We start from the raw sequence: 23,451 nt of genomic DNA, 5'->3' as shown, positions 1-23,451 counted from the left end.
CCAGGAGCATGTTCTTTTTCGCATTTTTGCCTCATGTCTCTCGCGTCTGACCTTGGCGCATGTCACGAAGCCACTATAAGAAACAAAACGGTCGCGTTTATGGGGCTGTGCTTAACGGCTCATGGAGCCCACGGTGTCCCGCACGTGTATGAGCCGTTGGCCTTATCACCGTTCATCGACTCAAGCAAAAGGAGTCCTTGGTCACTTTCTGACTCGGGAGATTCTTTTCACGATGGCATTTGTCGTGTGACGCGGGCAGATCAAACTTCGCGATTTAGTCCACGTTTGGACGAAGATGAGACTTGGCGCGAACTCTGCATCAGATGTTGATTACAATTTGTCTATGCTGTGCTGTCTGCCAACACATCCCGGTCCACCCGGATTTCCGGACTCTCGGCAGACGCATCACAGCTTCACTTTCGCATTTGCAATCTTGGCATATCCGTTCGATCTGGAATAATTGTCAGCCACTCAGTCTTATCACGCCGCCGATATAACTCGGCCGGGCGAAATGGCAACACTTACAGCGCGACTCTGCCGTCCTCCTTAACGATCGTCTCAAATACGACATCGTCCATCCCTCCTTCGGTCTTGACCACCCACATGCGAGTCTCCAGCGTGTCCCCGGGATAAACAACGCTCTTGAACCTTGCGCCATAAGCCTTGAAGCGGTTGGGATCACTGTCGCCTAGCTTCTGCAGCAGACCGTGGGCGGCCATGTTCCACGTGCCGAGGCCGTGGAGGATGGAGCCCTTGAACCCAGCACGCTGACCGAACGCCTCGTCGGCGTGCATCGGGTTATAATCGCCGCAGAGGCGGTAGAGGAGGGCGGCTTCCGGGGTTGTCTTGATCGTGTGCACGGCGTCCGGCCGGCGGTCTGGCGGCGTAACGGCCTGTTTTGCCGGTCCACGGGGCCCGCCGTAGCCTCCCTGTCCGATGCCGAATGCAGTGGAGGTCATTTTAGTGTAAACGGTTTCTGTGTTTTTGTCGACAAGCAGCTGCTCTGCTTCCAAAATCATGGCGCCACCTGCACATCTGATTTAGCATCGCTGGCCCTATCATATGTCTTGCCATCTTCACTCACCCTTGTCATACACTCCAATTACCTTATTCCGAACCTCCAAGTCCAAGCCTGCCGAGGACACCGGAATCGGCCGGATGATCTCGATACCTCTCTCGCCGTCTACAGAACGCTGAGCGTCGAAAGGCGGAACGCCTGGAACCTGGCCCGACGTTGTCCGCGCGATGAAGTCGAAAACATCCTGGTCTGTCTGCTTGAAGGCGAGGTTGATGGGAAAAGTGGGAAAGGCGGCGAAGTGAGGGTGGAGCTCATAGAGGAAGTGAAGCTCGTCTTTCTTGACACCAATCGCGTTGGCCTAGGGCGCGTGTTAGTGAGGCGATTTACAGCCACCTCGGACGTCCAAGATTTGATGTGTTGCAACTCACAAAGAGGAGAACATCGCGGCGGTTGTAGCTGCACTTGATGGGTGGATGTTGATAACCTGCTGCTTTCCGAAAGTCTACGTTGTCATAACGGCCTGAAGCGTTCTTGACGGGCACATCACTAGAGGCCATCTCTCACGGGGTTATATCTGGCTCGGGTGCGTGTAAGTTCGGGATGTATTATGACGAGGTGGAAATGAAAACGCGGATGATATCGGCGGGATACGGCTACAGGGGCAGCAGGCCGCTAAATATGACGGTCGGCTGCAGATGATTCCCTGTCGGCAGTGCGCTTCAGTGGCCGGCTTGCCTGTATTCCCGGGGTTTGTCGGCCGAGGTTCCCCGCAGCTGAGCTGCTTGTTTGTCCTCGGTCCAAGACGTGACGAAGAGTAAACAATGTTCGGTCATCATCGGAAGTGTAGCATTGAATCATATCATGGTCTTCGGAATCATCTGGGGTTGTATCGAATACACCTCGGCAGATAAGGAATCATAATCTGGCCTGCTCAGCCATGTTCTCTGCTGATCTCCGCCGCCAGTCTTCAAGATTGACCAGATCCAGGGGTAAATCAACCACTCTCGCCCTGAGGAACTCGCCTACACTCTTTGCAAACCCATCCAGGACACTGCTGCTACTAACACCGTCCTGAAGTATCCCTTTGACTACAAAATGCACCGCCCAGAGCCCTGGAAACTCACACCTCTCCACCACGTATTTGCCCTGCCAGTCATCGCCAAGAAGCTCGATGAACTTCCGTTTTGTCAAAAAGGCCTGAAGCCATGGCCAGGCCGACTTGTGCCGTACCCAGAACCCAATGTTCGCGTTGCCGCCCTTGTCCCCGCTACGGGCGAAGACCAAATCTCCCAGCGGCCTTTTGGACGTCTGTGGTGAGGAGACCTTTGCCAATGGTGTTGGAGGATCGTAATCATGTTGACGAGGTATTGACCCGCATTCTGTCTCCTGCCTTGCTTCAACCGTGATGTTCTCCGGGCCCTTGACAAAACTGACGGACAAGGGGATCTTGGATTGTGGTATCAACGCGGGGAAGTACCGCACAAACGGCCGGGGCTCCATCGTCCGCCAGTCCATCCCCAGATGCAGCCCACAGTAGCCCTGCAAGCCGTTGTAGAACACGGCGCGTTTAAATTGCTCGAAAGCCTCCTTTCTATGAGACTGGGCGAACATACGGAACTGCACGGTCGCTGCTCTTTGTGACCGCGGATCTGTTGCTGCCGAACCGTACTTCTCGATGCTGAAAGTCGTAAAGTCTGACTGGTTGATCTGTCCCATGACTTGGCTCTTCAGCACTTCGAATTTGAAGTCGGTATCCAGGCCAGCCGCGTAAGCAGAGATCTCCGCCTGGTAACCTGCCAGCAGACAGATGGCCAGCTTGGATGTAGGGGGTGGTGGCAGTCCTTTGATTCCGGACAGCTGAATGCGCCCCTTTGATATTTGACTGAATTTCGCACCCTCAATGTCGGCGGTGACATCCGGGTTCAGGTAGAATGGCCCCTGGATCTCATACAGCAGCTGCGCTTTGCATGTATCAACGGACACAAGCCCGTTAGACCCCTCCGGCTTCGTGATGACCACCCCGCCGTCCGCCGCGATCTCCGCAATCGGGAAGCCGGCGTGGTGGAGGTTCGGAACCTCACGCTGACCGCAGTAGTTGCCGCCCGTCACATACGGGCCACACTCGATCAGGTGTCCGGCCATGAGGCTCGCCGCGAGCGCGTCGTACGCCGTCCCCTTCCACCCGTGCCACCACCTCGCGAGTCCCATCACCGGACTCGCATCCGTACACCGGCCGCACACGACGATGTCCGCTCCGGCCTCCAGCGCCCTCACGATGCCCGCGTACCCGGTGTACGCATTGGCAGCCAACAGCGCATCCTCGCCGCCGGCACCTTCAGCCCGCGGATCAAACTCAACGCCGGGCTGGTCGAGATGCATGACTCGCCCGAACGCGCCACGTTTGACCGCCTCCGTCACGTTGTCGCCGCCGACCCAGGCCACCTTGACATCACCGATGCCAAGACTCCTGAAGTACGCGTCTGTCCGTTCGGCCAGCCCCCGAGGATTCAGCGCCCCTCCATCGTGAACGATCTTGATGCGCTTCTCGGCCACCAGGCGTGCCGCGTCGCCGCCGTGCCAGGCAAGCTGTTCAAGAAAGTTCGGCTCGAAGCCCAGCTCCGGACGCGTCTGCAGCTCGATGGCTTTCCAAGCGATGTTGAACTCGGCGAGGTAGTCGGCTGTGATTGCGTCAACGTTGCCGTACTTCGCGAGACGATAGATCTGGTCGATGCCGTCGTTGATGGCGCCCGAGCAGTTGCCGATGCGGATGGGACGTCGGGGTGCCATTGTGAACAGTGAGGAAGACGGTAAGTGTGGAGGATGCTGCTTGCTGCTCCGCTCTACGAAACAGCCCGTGGAGAGCGCAATTTCAAACACAATGATCGTTTACGAGAACGAGGCCATCACCAGACTGTTCGCCCACCAAAGCCGAGCCAGCAAGTGCCGAGGTTGCCGCCGACGCCGCCGCCGCCGCTCGAGCTGCCCGCCTTGACATTTACACCTTCGGCAAGGAACGAAACACACACAAGGATGACCGCCGGAACTTCTTATCCAATGCCTCGCCTGCGGAAGCTCCCCGATGCGACTAAAACTAATGATTCAGTGGTTTCATGCGGAGAATCTTCGCTCCCCGCACGCCGAATGCTTCCCCTCCTGCTGGTAGTGGCATGTCTTGGGCGACGTGACACATTCTCGACCGTTCTGCCGCTTCGTTTTGCCGCCAAGACGTTCCCTGTCCGTTCCCCTCCCCTCCCTCTCTAGGAGGAGAGTCCGCATTGACAGAAGAGCCGCGGATGATGACAGCCAGACGGCTGGATGCACGGCGACTCAGCAGGCGACATTCGGACGGCGGTTGGAAATGCCTGCTTCTCGTCGAACCCATGCCGCATCGTGCCGACAGATTTGCGGAAGAGACAAAACGAGTTCTCAGTCACGCTCTCTCTTCGTTATTCAGCAGGCTGCTCAATGTCGAACTTGTTCATCCGACGATCCCGACTGTGACTGAACTCAAAGTGATGCACCGACCACCGCGAACATGAGGACGTACACTTCACAGCCTATCGACATACCACGCGACTTGAACCTCACAGAGCTGCTTCATACTACGGCTACATCAATACCGGAATCTCACATCATCGCTTCGGATAGCCTGACGAACCGCAGCATTACGCTTGGAGAACTTCGCGACCGCGCCGGGAGAATTGCGCAGGGGCTGAAGGATGGGTTGAATCCGCCGGATCAGGCTCGTTGGGCGATTGTACTTCCCAACAGCGTTGAGTTTCTGGAAATCTTCCATGCTATCTTATGGACTGGAGGTGTTGTGAGCCCGGTTAATCATGCACTCAAGTCGTCAGAGATCGGTCATGGTTTCGCGGTATCAAGGCCGCACTTCATAATTGCGTATGGTCCCATTACGCCGGCGATTCAGGACGCTGTCGATGTTGCTGCAAAGGAGCTGTCTACGCTAGGAGTGCAATGGGACATTCCGATAATACTCTCGATCATCAAGCCGGCAAGCGGGGTAAAGCATATTCCTGACGACTTCATTGCTTCGTCGCGGCTCGCAATACCTCACTGGCCGGACACATCGAAGCGACTGGCATCAATACACCTGTCGTCCGGAACAACCGGAAAACCAAAAGGAGTTGAGCTTACACATCTCAACTTTGTCTCGAACGTACTCCAGCTCGTCGCGCTTGATGACAAGCACCAGATGTTCAACATCTCTTCTCGGACAGTGGCCTTCACGCCGTGGGCTCACATTGCTATGACGACAATGCCTCTATTTCTTGGGCCTCACACCGGTATGTTTCATCACGCAATGCCGCAGTACAATATCGACAAGTTCGGTCAACTGGTCGGCTCCAACCAAGCGACCTCATTCCAGGGGGTGCCAAGCGTGGTACTCAGCCTCGCAAACTCGGACGTAACGGAGCGATTTGACTTTTCAAAAGCGCAGATCATCAACATCGGTGGTGCTCCGTTGAAACCAGAGCAGATCGAAAGATTGCTCAGGCGAGCTCCATGGAAACTCATTCAGGCGTACGGGATGACGGAAGCCGCTGGCTATGTGGCCTACCAGGGCTTCGACGAGGAGGTCCCCGACGGCTCGACTGGAAGGCTACTGCCAGGTATCGAGGCGGCGCTCAAGAAGGAAGGAACAACTGAAGATGCACCGGAAGGCGGTCCTGGAGAGCTGTGGATCAGAGGACCCAATATCACTCATGGCTACGCATTTAATCCAAAAGCCAACCAAGAAGCTTTCCGCATGGAAGGCTGGTATAATACAGGAGATGTATGCCGTTTCGATACGGAAGGAAGACTGTTCATCGTTGGACGTACAAAGGACTTGATCAAGTACAAAGGCTTTCAAGTCAGTCCATCGGAGCTAGAACAGATCATCAACTCACATCCACTTGTCAAGGAAGCGGGTGTCGGGGCGTTGTGGGATGAGACTCAGCTGACCGAAGTACCAACTGCGTGGGTTGTATTGAAGGACGGAGACATGATGAGAAGAGAAGAGATTCGTCGAAGACTTAGAGATATTCAGAAGGTCGTTGATAACCAGGTGAGCGGGTATAAGAAGCTTAGAGGTGGGGTATGGGCAGTTGAGAGACTTCCTAGAAATCCGACAGGCAAGATTCTGAGGAGGGATCTGGTCAAGATGACCGATGGAGATTGTTCATTAGATGAGGGAAGAAGATTCGTTGCGAAACTTTGATGTCACATCAAAGCAGGAAGCAACCAACGGATAGTAGCTAAGCAACGTTGAGGACCCAGGCCTCTTGTCTGTATACCCAGAAGTATGTTGTACCAGCAACACTCACGGAGCCATTACCTTTGTCTCAAGAATATTCGATTCAATGGTTCACAACTCTTCGGTTTAGATCATCGTCAAAACGCTAGAGCTGAGTGATATGTCAAATGCCAGTCATTTTTGAGCACCCATGGTACGTCGATCTTGTTCCTTGCAGCAACCGGTCTCCACCGCACCCCTTTCTTGCCAACCCGGATAAACTCACGCAGGTGTGAGATGCTACGCGGGGACATCCAGGCACTGTCTATCTTAAGAATGCTACCACCCCGGCAGAAGATTAGCATTGTATGACATTGCATACAGAATTCGGATCCCCTAACCTTCTACATTGAAAGCTGACCCTGAATCGACGCAACTATGAGTGAGAGGATCTTTATTGTTGCGATTGTCCCTCTGTCTAGCACAGAGACCCGAGATGATGTGCGTATACTCCGAACATATCTTCTACCATCCAGATTTCAAGAACTGATATGTCCGGATAAGGCATTGCGACAACTATCGTTCGGTGCAGAGCATGCCTTGACTAAAGAATCCGGTACATCGAAATACGCAATCTTCCTGTCGCGGGACCCAGAGAAACAGAATACCATCTACGTCGTGGAGGAGTATCCGTCCAAGGCTGACTTCGACGCTCACATGGCACTTCCACACGTCCAAAAGTTAGTATCGTGGATGAGCGCAACCAACCCAAGCCCACTTGCTGGCACCCCGAGCACGCACTTTCTGTCCCTTCCATCGGATGACTTCTTATTCTCGCGCGCAAAGGTGTCCGAGCACAAAGAGAAGGACCCTTGGGTTATCATTGCTGAGTTGGGCTACCATCCTGGAGGATCGGCAACATCGATACCATACTGGCAGGGTGTTGTGAATGAAGGACGAGAGAACGAGGAAGGAACACTTGTCTACGGATTGGCCAGAGATTCCGAGGATAGGGAGAAGCTCTGGACTGTTGAGGTCTATGAGAGCGAGGCATATTTGAAAGACGTCCACGTCAAAAGCACGGCAATCGCGGAGAGCATCAAGAATACTAAGCACTTACGGACCGGCTTGACGTGGACATTTCTGAAGTGGAAAGACGGGTTCCTGCACAAAGACATATAGACGAGAGCATTCTGTTTGCTTCAGATTCTACCTCAATATCACCCCTAAAGATGCGACCATCAAAGTTTGCCTCTTGGATATTGATCGTGATGTGACAAACAGTTCGTAACTTGTGGGCTGCATTTCACAATTCCGATGATTGGACCCTTAGGTTCCTCTCATGCGAAATGACTACCTTACGCGAGTCCTGGAATCCATGTTCCTGGTGCCCTAGCTAGCAGCCTTTCATCATCCGGCTTGCTGGGTAGCTTCGGCAGCAAAGCGGGGTGCTGTGCGGCAAAGGGTTCAGCTGCGGGGAGGTCCGCCTCCATCTTGCATTTGACGGGTACTGAATCATTAGCGCCAACCTGTGGCAGGCAATGACTGGTTCGAAACCCCACTTGATAATGCTGTCGATGACTTCCTCAGATGCTGGTCCAATTACGGGTGCTCTTCATACGGAGTTTACGGAGGAAACTGCAGGCGAAACCTCATATCATAGCTCTTCACAAGCTGTTGTACGCATTGAAATGTTAAAAAACAGTAGAAATCCTTTACAGACGAGACAACGAATTTCAAAGTCGATTTGGTTTTCAATTGTAGTGCATTGCTTGCTTCTTACTCACACAATTTTGCACAATGGCTCCGAGTGCAACCACGAACAACACGAATGGCAATGGCCATGGTGTGAAGCGGCCCATCAGAGTCGCAGGCTGCTCTGGAGGTTTGTCTCATTCTTCCTCGTTGACAGATCTCAACCGCTGACCCTATCGTCCGGCAGGCGTTTACGACCGCAAACGTGCCATCCATGACATGGCCAAGAATGAAGACGTCGATGTGATCACCGGCGACTGGATGTCCGAATGCAATATGACTCTTCGCGGATCTGATAAGCGCGACCGCCTCGCCCAAAAATCCATGTCATCTGGATCCACGGTGGTTGCCAAGGGCTACGAGCCATACTTTCTGGATGAGCTTGATCCCGCCATCCCCTGGCTGGCGAAACGCGGGGTCAAAATTGCTGTCAATGCCGGGGCGAGCGATGTCCATGGACTTGCTGAGGCGGTCAAGGGGCTCATCAAGAAGCATGGAGTTGAGCTGAAGGTCGGCGTTGTTGATGGCGATGATGTCACAGACGCTGTGTTGGACCTGTACAAGAAAGGTTGGGTTCGCTGCCCAGGTCATATACTCACAATTGCGCTTTACTGACCATTAAATAGGCGAGAAATTTCTGAATCTTCCTGCCAACAAACCTATTCAGGAGTGGGGATTCGATCCCATCTGTGCTCAATGCTATCTCGGCGGAACGGGGATCGCAGAGTGCTTCAAAGCTGGCGCTGACATCGTCCTCTGTGGCCGCGTTGCTGATGCCTCTGTCACGGTTGGGGCTGCAATGTGGTGGCATGGCTGGACCCGCGATAATCTCTCCGAGCTGGCTGGCGCTTTGATGATCGGGCACATCATTGAATGCAGCACATATGCCACGGGAGGATACTACTCGGGATTCAAGGACCTTGGTCTCAATGATACTGATATGGGATGTGAGTTGCTTAAAATTGTCCACGAAGACCAGTGTCCTGACGCAGGTACAGATCCTATCGCGGCCATCGACGAGAAAGGAGAGGCTGTCGTTACGATGGAGGAGGGTAAGCATGGCCTGGTCACCACTGCCACCATTGCCAGTCAACTCCTCTACGAGATCCAAGGACCACTCTACTACAACTCAGACGTGACAGCCTCCATCGAAGACATGCACCTGAAGCAGATTGGCAAGAACGCTGTTCATGTTTCCGGCGTCAAGGGTCTTCCGCCCCCCTCAACTACCAAAGGTATGTCTTTCACGCTGATGACAAGTCGTATCACATCTAATAACAAAACAGTTGGCATCACTGCCAAGGGCGGGTGGCAAGCTGAGTTCCATTTCTATCTCACCGGTCTCGACATCGAAGAGAAAGCCGCCATGGTCGAACGTCAGACAAAGGCCCTGATGGGCGATCATATCAACAAGTTTTCGTGTCTTCGCTTCATGTTGGCTGGGGCCGTGCCTTCAGACCCCCAGTCCCAGGAAGAAGCCACCGTCGACATGCGCATCTTCGCCCAGACGCGGGATCCAGACCTCCTCTCGGGGAATAACTTTGTTGACTCTGATCGTGGCTCGTTTGCACGATTCTGCATCGAGAACTTGCTCCAGGGCTACCCCGGAAGTACAATGGCCCCAGACATGAGGACCGCCATTGGAAGACCGTTCTTCGAGTACTGGGTCAGCTTGCTGCCACAGACATTCGTTCATGAGACTGCTCATTTGCCAGACGGGACGGTGGTAGACATTCCCGCGCCGACGAACGTGAGAGAGTATGAGCGGGAGCAGCCGAGCTATGACACGGCGAATGCTGCTGATCTGAAAGAGTTCGGGGAGACCACACGAGGTCCTCTTGGCTGGGTAGTACTCGGCCGCTCCGGAGACAAGAGCTCTAATGCCAATCTTGGACTCTTCGTTCGCCACGATGACGAGTGGGATTGGCTGCGTTCGTTGCTGAGCACTGCTAAACTGAGAGAGTTGCTAGGCAAGGATGACAAGGGACGGCAAATTGACCGCTGCGAGTTCCCGAACATTCGGGCGGTGCATTTCCTCTTGAAGGATCACCTTGACCGAGGATTCAACTCCACGAGTAGCTTCGACAGTTTAGGTAAGAACTTGTGCGAGTATATCCGGTCGAGACATGTGGATATTCCGAATAAGTTCTTGGAGAGAGGCAGAGTTTAGGGATGAAGGATTTTGTCCGCAGTTAGCTGCTCATCAGATTTCTAATTGGTACAGCCACTTTCTTCTAATTGACTCCGTAAATCAGCTTGTATGCTGTTGTAGATTGCATGCGTGTTCTCAGCCTGCCGCGTCGTCATCTGTTACTCCTCAACCCCTGTTGCCAGTAAATCTGTTGGTGGCAGTGCGGTGGTTGATTGCACTGCCTACTCGGTTGTGAAGGGCCAGTCATTGTCTTATTTATGCACGGTAGAATTTTCAAAGAAGACAATTCCTGAGCCAGATGGCAAGCAACGACCACTAACGTCACAACTTATGACGTGTTGTGCCTCTTGAACAGCCATTATCCCCGGTTGTCGGATTGAGACACCAGCATCATTTGACAGAATCTTATCTTATCAATCTGCCGATGTTCCGGTTGATGCGCCCACATACAACAGTTTCCAGGTTTGAGCGAATCAGAGCAGGGCTGTCAAGCACTTTGAACCCCGTCGTCGTAAGCATCGAGTTGTTCTCGTCCATAATTGGTTAGTGTCAATTAATGGCGAGCTCTTTGAGACCCGGAAACCTGCGCATCGGTCTCCGGTATTTTGAACACGCGTCTTCGGGGCTCCGCCAAGCCTAATCCGAACCCAGGCCGAGTCAGTCCATGTTCAATAAAACCATCGACACCGCCGTTTGTGTTGTCGATGTGACCGTGAACCCGTTTCCTCGAACCGCGACGACTTGGACACGGACGAGCACGACATTTCCCTTCCAGCTACGACGCTGGACATTTGCCGAAATGAAGTTGAATCCTGATTTAATATTTCTCCTGCTTTCGCTATCCACGCTAGCACAATGCGACCCTGTGGAATTGCGACCCAGCGAAGAGTTTGCGCGGCGTCGGGGACCCCAGATCTTCAATGCAGTGCATGATTCCATGCGCCAGTGGGGCTCTTCGCTTCATCACAATGGCATGTCTTTCTTCCCAGCAACCGTCCCAGCCGGCGTGCTCCTTTACCACGGAAACAATAGCCCCAACTCGCCTTCAGAACCGGACTGGTTGGCATATGAGATTGAACATGCGGAAGAGTTCGCACGTGGTCGTCCTAGCAGACCGCCGGGAGGAGGTCCCCCGGGCGGGCCACCCGGTGGACGGCCGGGAGGAGGACCACCAAGAGGACCCCCGGGAGGCCCGCCTCCACCACCTGCTCATGAGGATGCAGACCAACAACAAGTTCTTGGTGGGCGAAGAGAGAAGCGCGCTGAAGGTGAAGGTGGCTACTTGCACGTCTACCGAGCCTCTGAGGATCTCCACCTCCTCTACGTCGACGGCATGAGCGGTGGCAAGACGAGCATGGGAACGCTCGACTCGCAAGACTACCTGTTGAGAGGCAGCAAAACCGACTCATGGGCCGACCCGGATTCAAGCAAAGTAAGAGGCGGCGGGCCGATGGGAGAGCGTGAGCGTGCAGTTGAACTCTGCGACCTTGTGAAACCTTGGGGTCTACATGGCATCCTGCGCATGGAGGCTGGCTTTGAGATCATTATGTGCGACTTCACCAACAGCCTGGAGCAGGTTCAGGCCCAACGTCGCTCTAGCTCAAACCGGCGCAACGACCGTAACGGAGGTATCAACCGTCTTGAGACTCTGCGCGGCTGGGCAGAGAGATACCAGGGCATTGGCGCCTCACGAACGCTGATTGACTACTCATCCATGGTCTCTGCTTTCTTCTACCCCGTCAATCTGACCAACCCGAATGAGAGCCGACCTGATCTTCCGAGATTGTCGTACGTGTCCGAAGCCGAGCTTGAGGTCATCAAAAACCAAGTACACGAGGCAATCGAGTCGAGCAAAGGAGTCAAGAGGTCTCCGGTAGATTGGCAAGGCATCTCTGACCTCATCGTCGGTCGATTCGCTGACAGGATCGAGTTCATGGCAAGCACTGACTCATCATCTGTGTTGTTGGAGGAAATCAACTTCATTCTGGATGTCTTCATCAACTACCCAGGAGACGACGGAAAGCCTGATCTTGCCGAGGCCGCATCTCTCTGCAGAACATTTTATCTCCAGATCATGACCCCGTCTACGGAAGCCGACCGCCTCTTATACGCGTCGTTCAAGACTGTGACTTCAGAGATCTGCTCTACTCTGTTCGGAGTGAGAGAGAAACTGTCTAGTTCTTCCCAGATCAGCAGATCGGATGTCAAGGCATCCACGGAAGCCATGCGGTCGCTGATGGATTTCCTAGGATGGAGCCGTTTCAAGCGATGCACGGGTTGTAGTCTGAACGAAGTTTGCTTCGTTCCTATGTGGCCGATGGGCAGCAAGGAGGATTACTACCACCCGAGCTGCAAGAACGGGTCGAGCCTTCATGACGGAGAAAGCTACTGGAAGATGTGAAGAGGAAACCAAATATGCTGATTAGCAAGCGTGCATTCAAATAGAGTTTATTTCATGTTCTATGCCCGACGGTGAAGCTAGAGTTTGTTGGTGTGAAAGAGGCAGCATTTCAAGTTGAAAACATAAGTAGACACCTAATCATGCTGACTATGTCGGAAAACAAGTGACTTATGCGTCGATGAAACCCAAGACAACTTCGACAAAGCCCTCCGGATTCTCTTCAGCCACATAGTGCCCACTCCCGGGAAGTTCTTTGACCTCTACCGTGCCGTCTTCATGTACCTCCTTGAACATGTCCGGCGCAGCAGACCTGTGTCGCCAGTTCCCTCCACTGAGTCCAAGTGACCTCACTTTGCACTTGCCGTGCTTCTTGATCCATGTCTGATTCTCGTCGGCGTCCGTCAAGAACGCCCGATATACACCGAAAGCGCAACGAAGAGCACCGGGGCGGCTGTACATTGACGCGTAGTACTCCAGATCTGCCTGCGAGATTGCAGACCGGTTGTACGACACCTTGTCGAAGAAATGACTCAGATAGATTTCCTCGCGACCAGAGACTAAGGCTTCAGGCAGGTCGGGAACAGAGTGAAAGAGAAAATGGAATTGCTGCACCCCGTGGATTGTTCGATCCTCCTCATGAGCTTTGGTACCGGGAAGCGGGCACTCTCCCCATATGAGAGACGCTGTGCGCTCAGCATGGCGAGTTGCGAAGGCGTAGGCGATCATGCCTCCTATGTCATGGCCAACCATGTGCACCGGATCGGTGATGGAAAGTTGGTCCAGGAGAAGGATGATGTCGTTTGCCATGGTCGTTTTCCTGAAGTCGCCATCGGGCTTTGATGACAGGCCTGCCCCACGATAGTCGGGCACGACGACACGGTATCTGTGAGAAGCCTAAGGTAAATGATAAATGATCCGAGGAAAATAATGTTAGCTTACCCAGCATATATGAGAGGCTTGATTACATGGCGATACTGATACGAGGTCTGCGGGAAGCCATGGATGAGGACGATGACGCCCTTAGCCTGAGATATGGGCTTCTCATCGATGTAGGCTAGGCGCAATCCTTCCCCCAAAGCCTCTCCCAAAGACGCTATCTTATACTTGTATTCCATTCTGACGAAAACGATTCGCTATGTTGTCTGAATGTGTCCATTCCATCAACTTCTACGGTACGGGTAGCTTCCGATCTTTTATGCTGGAATTTGTGTTCTTGAAGCTACGGCCTCAGGGAAGTGACGCTCAACGTTGCGCATCGCATTTGTAATGCTGTGAGCACCCCGCACGATGACGCTGAATACGCCGGATGCTGGCAGCAGGACAACTGAAAAGGCAATTTTACTGGATACCTTCAGAATGCGATGACTGGCGGCGGTGGGATACCGAAGTTGTGGCGTGTTAATTGTCACTGTGTACCAGCGGACACCGCCTTGAGCGTCCCCGAGACATTGGATGGGCCGCAGGAAGAGGTCCGTCTCATCAGCAACAGGCCGACTTCTCCGACCATGTCACGCTCTCTGTCAACTAAACGCAATAACAGTTGTGTGAGGAGTAATCATCTCAAACAAACAATCAGCAGAGGTTCAAGTGGTAGATTGTCTAGGTAGATGCAGATGAATGAGCCCCCGTTGGCCCCTAATGGCTCCATTTGCGCGCGAGTAATGGGGGATTTTTAAGCATAAAGCCACCCACCAAACGAGGAACGCAAGTGACACACTACGCCTCAACCGTGCCGCTGTCTAGCCGCCGTTCTACCCGTTCTCTAGCGTCGGGGGGTTCTGATGGTGGGCAGCCACCCCATCATTTCAGTGTCTGGACGCACAACGGACATACGAGTGACCAGATCGAGGGTTGTTCAAGAGACGGAGCTGTCTGACGATGACTGGTAGCAAAAGATGATATGACTGGAATCTAGACCGCACAATCAATCATTGGACTACTCCGTCCGGACTGGCGGAACTGCTGCCGACAACGGGGATCATCATCCACTCCGTTCGCCGTCGGATCCAAGCCTCCCAGTCCATTAGGCACCGAATTATGGCCCCTGGCAAGTCGCTTGGCCAGACCAAAACTGATACTGCTATTGAATCAGCCCTGCCAGTTGATCGCTGCCTGCGGGCGGCAATAGGCTTCCCTTTACACCAAAGATCCCATCCGCCATCCAGCTTGTGGGTTATCAGTTCTGGCGCCACGGATAGCAAGCCTCGAAACCACGCGATCAAACATGGATCAGCTTCTCTTTAGGGGACGAAGGATTCGCTGGGAATCAGCATGCAGAGGCCAGGCCTACTTGGCGGGCTATTGCCGCCATTCAGACCCCACGATCATGGTTCAGCGGCTCCTCTTTTTATTTGATTGTCAATCCTACAGCCGAGGCCAGAGGGTGGCACAGCGCCTGGCATCCCGGCCGATGAGACGCCTGAGCAGGAAGCCATTCGCGGGTTTCCGATCCATTGGAAATGGAGACCGGGTCAGCGCTTAACCAAACCAAGACATGAGCTGTACCAGGCCGTGCAATTTCCGAGCAAGGGACGGGATCCTTCAGCCCCCTAAGGCACTTGGCAGCATCAAATCGCACCCGTCCACGATGGCGAGCGCGCGCTGGGGTGCCTTCAAAGCATCCCAAAAACTTACCAAAGTCCCAAAGACGCGGATCCGCATTACGGATACCTGTTCATGGATCGCTCTGTTCACCGTTGCATTCTGCCCGCCCCCGGAAGCGAGATAATCTTCTTTTTCTGCCGCCTGCCCCCCTCTCTCGCACCTGAAGACCCCGAGATGATTTTAAACCTTTGCATTTCCCTTTCCTGGTCTGCGAGGACTGAACGGGTAACCGATTCGATTCTGGCCCCCCTTTGTCCAGATATGACACCCGCCGCCACCACCACATCATGACGACGCCAAACTCCAACGCGTATGCCCAAGAGCACTACAGCGGGCTCGAGGTGGACACCCGCCAGTCGCCCCTCAGCAGTGCGGGAGGATGGAACGCCGACGACTTGACCAAGTTCCGACTCGCCGACCAGAACCCGAGCAGTGCACCGCAGGTCCACAACCCCGATCTCCCGGAGGTGGCTCCGTACTATGGACAGGACTACTCGATGCCGCAGGCCGTTGACGCGGCACACGGCAACGGCCACCGCAACGGCACGGGATATGGACAGACGTATTACGCGCCGAAAGAGAACCCCGATTCACCAGAAGTGACCGAGATCCACGAGGAGAAGAGGCCAAAATTAATATGCGGGATGAAGAGGAAGATGTTTTGGATCGTTCTGGCGATCGCAATTGTTGTCGTGATCGCTGCCGGTGTTGGCGGAGGCGTCGCCGGATCGGCAGCTGCTGCGAATAGCTCTCAATCAGACAGCTCCTCAAGCGGATCGGGCAGCGGAAGTGGAAGTGGGAGCGGAAGCGGTGACAGCAGCGGTGGAAGCGGAAGCAGCGGAGACTCGAGCAATTCGACAGATACAGGAGTAATTCTCCCAGCGACGAATATCGGATCATTGAATTTCACGGATCAGTACGGATGGGAGAACTCAATGGTCTTCTTCCAGCTTAGGAACAAGAAGGTCTGGCAGTCTTACTGGAATGCGTCAACAAATGTCTGGACCTCGGCCGATGCCAAGGTACTGGACACCGTGAAGGAAGGCACACCAATTTCTAACAGTTTGTTATGGCATAGCACGACGGTAAGGCAGATCTCATCCTGCTGGCCGCTAGACTCGACTAATCATTTTCGTCACAGTCCCGTGATGCCCGTATCTACTACCTGAACGAAGACAACAAAGTCATGGGCCAGATCAATGGGAACCCCGCCTACGGGGCGACCTGGGACCAGTCTGGCGTCTCTGACACATACACTGCGGCGAGCACTTCGCAACTCTTATCCAACGGCCAATATACCAATGACTCATACCTTGACAACCTGGTGGTCTACCAAGACTCCGGCAGCGTCATCCGCGTCATCCGTCGAATCGGCAGCGGAGCCACCGACTGGCAGGTCAATGGTATCGATACCGGATTCGGCACCCCAGCCTTGGGTACTTCCATGTCTCTCATACCCATCCAGACGATCGAGACCAACAAGACTATGAGGCTTTTTTACATCTCCACAGCAGGCGCAATCATCGGCCTGACAGTGTTCAGCAACAACAACACCTGGATCGGAGAGACGCTGCCCACGACCGTCGCCACAAACTCGTCCCTCGCAGCGTTCTCGTATGGCTATGACACCGACCTCACTATGCATGTTTTGGCGACGCAAGAAGGCAAGGCGCCTGTTCTGACGACGTACTCTGGCGGCGAGTGGACGAACCAGGGCGAAATTGCGGCCATGTCTGGGGACGATATCCCGACTAAGATCGCAGCCAACCTCGCGGGCCGGGTTTACGGCGTCGTAGAAAGGAACGCTACGAAGGTAGAGATTGTGGGATGGAAGTGGACAAACGGCACGACATACGAAAAGATTGGCGTGGCCGATGTTAGCACATAACAGACGTAGAGGAAGTTGAGAAGATTGACGCGATTATGATTCCCACCTAGGCCATCTATTTCTCTTGTACGGGGGCCCCTTGATACCTAATACTATACATGATTAATTATCAAGCACATCCAGGACTCGTGCTCGTCCAGTTCGTGAGTTAGGGCTGTGCCTGCGGCCAAGACTGTCCCCACGTAGTATCGAAAGCCATCCAGTTGGTATCGAAGTAGTTGAGGCCGAAAGGCTGCGGTTGGGGCTGCCATTGGGATTGCTTGGCAACACAGTAGCCGCCGTTCTTATGCTGTGGGAAAGTAAGTCAGGCTGATCAAACGAGCTGATGAATGGCCAACCTTACCAAGTCGAGGTCAGTCTTGTGAGAAAATGTCACTCCACAGCCACAGTCGAGTGACGGCAGGCAGTATTTTGTTGGTTCCTGGCCTTCAATCTTGACCTGCGTGTTGGTATTCTGCTCAGGCGGGGGTGGGGCGGCCGCGGCCGGGGCGGCTCGCGCGGCAGCACGGGCAGCTGAACGAGCTGCGGCGGCGGCTACGCGAGCGTTGTGCTCAGCTTTAATCTTCTTGACGAATCGTGGGACAGGATTGCGGCAACGGTCCTCGTATATGTGCTTCATAGACATAAGCATTGGGTGAGAAATTTGGGTGGACGGAGTACTCACGCGGTGCATGCTGCCTATCTTGGTAAATGACTTGAAGCAACCAGGGCAGATGGCCTCGATCATCTTAGGCCCACGAGGGAGAATGAAAGTCATTTTGGGTGAAGCAGCTGGACTACTCGAACAAACTGCAAATGGGACGCTGAAAGTTTGAGAGAAGAGCTGGCAGTGAGGTGAAGTGAAGTATGGTTGGGTGGATGGACTCTCGGGGAGAAGGGTAAGAAGAGCATGTTCTTGTATTCTCGTCACATCGCGGCATCTCACCAGGTGGAACCGAACGAATCATCACTTCTACGGCCGAACCAACGACCTGATATCACCTCTCATGTCTGCCCATTCTGCCCTTCCCACCTTTCTGGATACGGTCACAAAGCACATGGGCCGGGGCTCCTCCCAGCCCTGTTGGTAGTTCGCCACAGAGAAGACGGCATTTCCTTGTCTTCACAGGATCAACTGTTCACCATCATGACTTTGCGAGGACCCCCATAGGTTTCATCTTGGGTAATCAAGAAGAAACTCGCCCTCAAAGAGGGGGATGGGAATGAAGAGACGTGGGGTTTAACGCCGTGAAACACGGGTGGATGACATATTCCAAGCTTCGCTAACGAGGTTTGGCTCAAAGGGAGAAGGCGAGACAACCTCAATCTGAACCAACCATGTTGGATGTCGAGTGAGGGGATGCGAGGGAATCATCACCCATGTTGGGGTTCTGATCGACGGCCGCTCGCATTCTAGTACGCGGAGCAATGCGTACCTAAGATTGCAGTGATGGGCTCCGGAGAGAGTCCGAGGTGGGATGGGTAGCCTGATGCAATGAGTTGGTGCGGTTAGCCACGATAATCTTGGTGGAAGCGTTTTCCTCAAAGGGGATCTCGGTGGGCGTCAGCATGCAACCGCGGTAAATATTCCTTGTAAATGGGAAAGCTCGCACTCTTGACCGGTTCAAATTCGGCACTGGCCCCCAAGACCTCGTCTCCTCGTCGAATCAGCGAATCTAAGTGACTTGCAGAAGCACTTGAGAGAAGGCTACGTGGTAACGAGAAGCCAACGAAAGTGTCTGGCCCAGGCCAAGGTCAAGGTGTGGACGGGGCACAGCCTGGCTTCTGCGAACTCCTGCATGTTGGTTAAAGATATCACAGACCCCATGTCACTCGTCGCCTCGTGCGAACAGCAATCTTTGACTCGAGCGCCTTGATTGACCTGCAGACAAGGGATACGAAGGCTGAGCGTGGGGAAACTGCAGACCCTGGCAACAACTGCGATCAAGCAGACCCCCATGACCCTGAAATAGTTCTGCTTCTCATGGGGTACCAAACAATCGGGTCGCTGCGTCCAATAAGAGTTGGTTTTTGACTTACACCCAGGTTCCAACAACCAACAACTTGCATATCACCGCGCCAAACCCTATCAACAACCAACAGCCCTCACCAAATCCTCACCAGAGGCGCACTCCCTTGAATCGATTCTCCGTATCTCCGTTGTGGCGTGCTCGTCTTTCCGGGGTTCCAAGATGCCCCCTACCGCAACCCCCCCCGAGGTTTCTTCTCGTTCGCACTTCAAAAAGTCGCAAACATCCTCTAAGCCAGTCATGGCTCTGAACAAACATAGTTTGCTGCAGGATGCAAACAGCGACCGCTGTGTAACTTTCCAGCCATCTTTGATTCAACCATGTCTCTCGGGTCGCTGACCACCACCTTTTCCCCAGCGCCGACCTGCATCAGCCCAGATCAGTACTGGCTTGAAGAACGGGACGGCCAGTCTTATGTGCAGCAAGGCCCGCCATTCACGCAGGCGCCGGAATGCTTCCCGTCTGGGTTCACACCCGTTCCTGCATCGTACTACTCGCCTGGGGTGTGTCCCGCCCGCTACACCGCGACCTGTCTAGCCACACTCTCCGGAGATGGGGTTAAGATCAAGCAGAATATCTGCTGTCCAAAGTAAGCATCTTTAATATGTCTGCTATGTTTTGTTTGATTGCAATCTGGTTCAGTTACTAATGGACGTAACAAGTATTGGCAAGTATTTTTGTCCCTCTAAAAAAGCCACGGAATACAATGGACAGCCATGGCTTTCAACGTTGGGCTGTTGGTCAGGCATTACCTCTGCAGCTACCATTGCTGTTACACAGTCTCAGTCGCAAAGCAGCATCATCACAACTTTGGTTCTTTCGACAGGCATAATCGGTGCATATGCTGTCAATGTTCGTCCTGAAAATATCAATGACGGATTGCCACAAGAAACAGTAGGTGAATTTCAGGGTGGTACTCATTTGCAGAAGGGCCCGCGGCTAAAATTAAGCTTTAGGGGTCTTTCTCTGAACACCAACCACTCATAACGGCTCCCACGATCTCTGAAGCACAAGCTTGGGACCAAGAAAGGATAGCCGCTGGCACTGCGGCAGGTATCGGGGTCGGAACCGGAATTGGTGTTATCTTGTTAGCGGCTGGCACTTTCTTTCTCATACGCAGGATACGGGCAAGGCACCAGGCGCCGAAACAACATTACGTGAATACGGGTGATCCTCCAGTGTTTTTCACATGGAAAAGCCTGGAGCTTAGAAGGCCCGAGCTTTATGGGAATCAACCTATGTGTGCTACAATGGAGTTACCCAGCACGCATGGGCAGCGACCGAAAGCGCACATGAATGCTTATCTGAGAGATGACGTCGCGTCCCCAGACTCTCCCACGATACCTCCAAGCCTATTGCGAGGACTCCAGGGAGTCAACGTTCTGTAGTGGACAGAGTCGGTGAAAACCAATAATATTATGCAGATCTCACCAAAACTCTCTGTCTATCTCAGCCCATCAGGCAATTGAACCCTGATATGCACTGATGATTGCGTCCCGTCTATAACGGATGGATGCCGAATGAGCATTTAAATCCCTGTAACTCATTTCCCTACAATAGCTTCTGGAACATGGTAAAAGAGCACTCTGATCCAATGGATTTTAGAAGACTCAAGTGCCAAGCCTGATCGCAAACCTGGACCTTTGACTGTCAAAGATGTAGGATCTACCGAGAATCGAGATGAATAGACAAGGCGTCTCGTGACTTGCCCATTGCAAACCCAATTCGTCAAAGATTGCAAGATCTCCCTGAAAGAGCCTAGCCTGATGATTCAGCAACCGCCATCGAGATGATGACATGAATCTGTATGCATGCACACTCTATTACACGATCCGAACTTTGCGAAACTGTAAAATTTCCCTACCGGCGGCAGCTACCTGCACATTGAGCTGTTCCGGCGCCGGACCCATTGGCCGAGCGCCGAAAGTCAGATGGTGAGTTTTACCAAAACCTTGAAAATAGGGAAACCAGAAAAACGAGCATCTGATTCTGTATACACTCATTCGACCTATATAGGCAAGAGTTGATGCGAGCTGTTCGGACTTTGTGCCCAAACAAATCTGCGAGAACTATGAACCAATGTGCCGCCGAACTTGCTGTTCTAGTCATTTCGTGGTTGGCCGTTAAGCTGAACCGGCAGTGATGAGTGCCATCACCGTTTCGAGACTCGGCGTCAGAAGCACGGACGAACCTGAGGGACGTCCGGCTACCAAAGTCTAACATTTTCTCAACATCCGGCATGCGTAGTGTCTCGTTTCCGTTAACTGATATGAAGTCTATGCTGGGTACAGACTTCCGGAGCACGATAAGCTTCCCTAGTGTGCGAACTCACGGACGGACGTGGCAGAATATGCACAAAGGCTGTTATCGGCTGAGGCGCGTTGGCAGTTTCCCGCTGACTGGACCAAGACCGGGCTGGGATGTTAAATCCTCCATCGCAGTTGCTTATGCCGCAGTTTTGTGAAAAGAACATATCGGACTCTTGAGGTGCATTTTGTTGTCTCCCTGGCTTGTGATTGATCCTTTCTCATTGAGCTCGGGATACATATACAACACCTCCAAGATGCCGAATCCAGAAGACCACGACCTGGAGATCGAGGACCGACCGAAGCGCAATTCAAGAATGATTGAAGAGTTTGAGAAGTTCGACGAGATTGGAACGAGCATCGGCGTGATCGAACAGCCGGGATGGTCGAGAACCGACTCGCTAAAGAGTGAGCATGATGGATCGTCGGTTGAGAAGAGGGTCTTCGACCGGAAGCTACTCTACAAGCTCGACTGGCACTTGATGATCGCCATGTTCTTCCTCAACTTTCTCTCTCTGATGGGTCGAACCAATATCGGCGCAGCCCTAATTCGACAGCTACCACAGGATCTGAAGCTGGATGCGATGAAGGTCTTCGTCGTTCTGACCATGCCAGCGGCGCCACTGATCCTTTTTGAAGTTCCAAGCAATCTTCTCATGCGATGGCTTGATCGCAAGATCAACTTCTCATACATGTGGTACATGTGTCTTTTGGACTTGCTCCTTGGTCAGTCAGAGTTTCATTCTCCTGTTTATTGTTGTTTCTAACTACGTCGAAGGTGTCATTACGATTGCGCAAGGCTTCGTGAAGAACTACGACCAGATCATAGTCACGCGATTCTTCGTCGGTGTTTTTGACGCAGGACTCATTCCCGGATGCGTCTTCATTTGCTCGCTCTACTATCCAGCTAAGCACCTGCAATGGCGGCTTGGTTTGATCACCGTCGCAAACATATGTTCGAGCATTGTGGGTAACTTTCTCGCGTACGCGATCGCCAACATCAAGACGACGAACAACTTCAATGGATGGAGATGGTAAGTAGGCTGTCCACATCATTACCAGACCTCCTTGCTCATTCAATTAGGATCTTCATCATCGAAGGAAGTTTCACAGCCGCGGCCGCTCTACTGTGTGCTTTCGCGAATGTCGGACCGCCTCACAAGGCCAAGTTCCTCACGGAGGAAGAGAAAAGAATCATCGAGGCATCGGTCGAGACCCGGACCACTCAGATCGGCGTATGGGCTGAATGGAAGATGTTCTTCCTGAATCCACTCAACTACTGCTGGGCAACGCTTTATTGCTTCACCACTACCACCGCTTACTCGGTCTCAATCTTCTCGCCATCCTTTGTAAAGTCGTTTCATCCCGAACTGAGCGCCGCCGACATTCAGGCCCAAATCGTTCCCATCTTCGTTGTCGCAGCTGTTGCGTGTCTTGCCACTGCTTTCGCGGCTGATCGACTCAACCACCGGTCGGCTTTCGGCCTCGTCGGGTTCGTATTCACGATCATTGGCTACGCGGTCTTGCGCAAGGCCCAGCACGAGAGTTCGAGTGTTACCATGATGGCTCTCTACTTCATCGCCTTTGGTACCTTCATCACACTCCCTATGATCTGGATATTGACGATACAAAACCTGCAAACACCGTTTCAACGCGCTATCGGAAGTGGCTTCGTAGTGGGAGTGGGGAATACCTCGAGCTACATCTCTGCATGGATCTTCAAGACGAGCGATGGACCGTACTACGAGAGAGGGATGACAATCAGCATGATTTTGGTCATCATTGCATTCTGCATTTTATCCGCGACGTGGGCGTTCATTGTCGCCCATAACAAGAGACTGGACATGAAGCAGCACGTCAACAGCAACTTTTCAGCGAGGAAAGCCAACAGTGAGTGGAGGTACAAGGTATAAAGTGAATGTTTTGATCTCCATCAGACGTCATCTTTGCGTCTCTGCATTTGTAATTAGATTTCAATGAGCTTCAATTCCTTATGAACTCACGCCCTGAATGTCTTAATACCGACCAGTTGATTTAAGCGGCATATAACACGCCCTTGATCTGGACACTCTTATCTCACCC

General features: G+C 53.1%; 8 protein-coding genes across 8 annotated transcripts; 4 read left to right on the top strand and 4 right to left on the bottom strand.

Moving 5' to 3' along the window:
• Nucleotides 1-405: 405 nt before the first annotated feature.
• CGCS363_v007546 (putative dehydratase NIT22) lies at nucleotides 406-1,575 on the bottom strand (the record flags this gene model as incomplete). The annotated part of the gene is made up of 4 exons (XM_036639395.1): nucleotides 406-451; nucleotides 526-1,027; nucleotides 1,085-1,376; nucleotides 1,447-1,575. 4 exons carry the CDS (start codon nucleotides 1,573-1,575, stop codon nucleotides 406-408), a joined length of 969 nt encoding a protein of 322 aa, XP_036496584.1.
• A 358-nt stretch (nucleotides 1,576-1,933) lies between these two features.
• Nucleotides 1,934-3,805, bottom strand: CGCS363_v007545 (uncharacterized protein; the record flags this gene model as incomplete). Its single annotated transcript, XM_036639394.1, has 1 exon — nucleotides 1,934-3,805. One exon carries the CDS (start codon nucleotides 3,803-3,805, stop codon nucleotides 1,934-1,936), a length of 1,872 nt encoding a protein of 623 aa, XP_036495803.1.
• Nucleotides 3,806-4,553: 748 nt separating this feature from the next.
• Nucleotides 4,554-6,239, top strand: 4CLL7-1 (4-coumarate--CoA ligase-like 7; the record flags this gene model as incomplete). The annotated part of the gene is made up of 1 exon (XM_036639393.1): nucleotides 4,554-6,239. The coding sequence occupies one exon, from the start codon at nucleotides 4,554-4,556 to the stop codon at nucleotides 6,237-6,239; it is 1,686 nt and encodes a 561-aa protein (XP_036496586.1).
• A 1,815-nt stretch (nucleotides 6,240-8,054) lies between these two features.
• CGCS363_v007543 (uncharacterized protein) lies at nucleotides 8,055-10,179 on the top strand (the record flags this gene model as incomplete). The annotated part of the gene is made up of 5 exons (XM_036639392.1): nucleotides 8,055-8,139; nucleotides 8,197-8,577; nucleotides 8,636-8,956; nucleotides 9,008-9,244; nucleotides 9,296-10,179. The coding sequence occupies 5 exons, from the start codon at nucleotides 8,055-8,057 to the stop codon at nucleotides 10,177-10,179; spliced, it is 1,908 nt and encodes a 635-aa protein (XP_036496442.1).
• Nucleotides 10,180-12,730: 2,551 nt separating this feature from the next.
• Nucleotides 12,731-13,677, bottom strand: HYES (Soluble epoxide hydrolase; the record flags this gene model as incomplete). Its single annotated transcript, XM_036639391.1, has 2 exons — nucleotides 12,731-13,445; nucleotides 13,502-13,677. 2 exons carry the CDS (start codon nucleotides 13,675-13,677, stop codon nucleotides 12,731-12,733), a joined length of 891 nt encoding a protein of 296 aa, XP_036496580.1.
• A 1,776-nt stretch (nucleotides 13,678-15,453) lies between these two features.
• CGCS363_v007541 (uncharacterized protein) lies at nucleotides 15,454-17,054 on the top strand (the record flags this gene model as incomplete). The annotated part of the gene is made up of 2 exons (XM_036639390.1): nucleotides 15,454-16,251; nucleotides 16,308-17,054. 2 exons carry the CDS (start codon nucleotides 15,454-15,456, stop codon nucleotides 17,052-17,054), a joined length of 1,545 nt encoding a protein of 514 aa, XP_036496583.1.
• A 148-nt stretch (nucleotides 17,055-17,202) lies between these two features.
• CGCS363_v007540 (uncharacterized protein) lies at nucleotides 17,203-17,811 on the bottom strand (the record flags this gene model as incomplete). The annotated part of the gene is made up of 3 exons (XM_036639389.1): nucleotides 17,203-17,343; nucleotides 17,398-17,667; nucleotides 17,719-17,811. The coding sequence occupies 3 exons, from the start codon at nucleotides 17,809-17,811 to the stop codon at nucleotides 17,203-17,205; spliced, it is 504 nt and encodes a 167-aa protein (XP_036496582.1).
• A 3,815-nt stretch (nucleotides 17,812-21,626) lies between these two features.
• CGCS363_v007539 (putative transporter) lies at nucleotides 21,627-23,282 on the top strand (the record flags this gene model as incomplete). Its single annotated transcript, XM_036639388.1, has 3 exons — nucleotides 21,627-22,095; nucleotides 22,148-22,403; nucleotides 22,454-23,282. 3 exons carry the CDS (start codon nucleotides 21,627-21,629, stop codon nucleotides 23,280-23,282), a joined length of 1,554 nt encoding a protein of 517 aa, XP_036495530.1.
• Nucleotides 23,283-23,451: the final 169 nt, after the last annotated feature.

This window comes from Colletotrichum siamense (assembly GCF_013390195.1).
Source record: "Colletotrichum siamense strain Cg363 chromosome Unknown KSG_Cg363_contig04, whole genome shotgun sequence".
NCBI lineage: Eukaryota > Fungi > Ascomycota > Sordariomycetes > Glomerellales > Glomerellaceae > Colletotrichum > Colletotrichum siamense.
The sequence above is the reverse complement of the archived record's forward strand: the minus strand, read 5'-3'. Positions and strand labels throughout refer to the sequence as shown.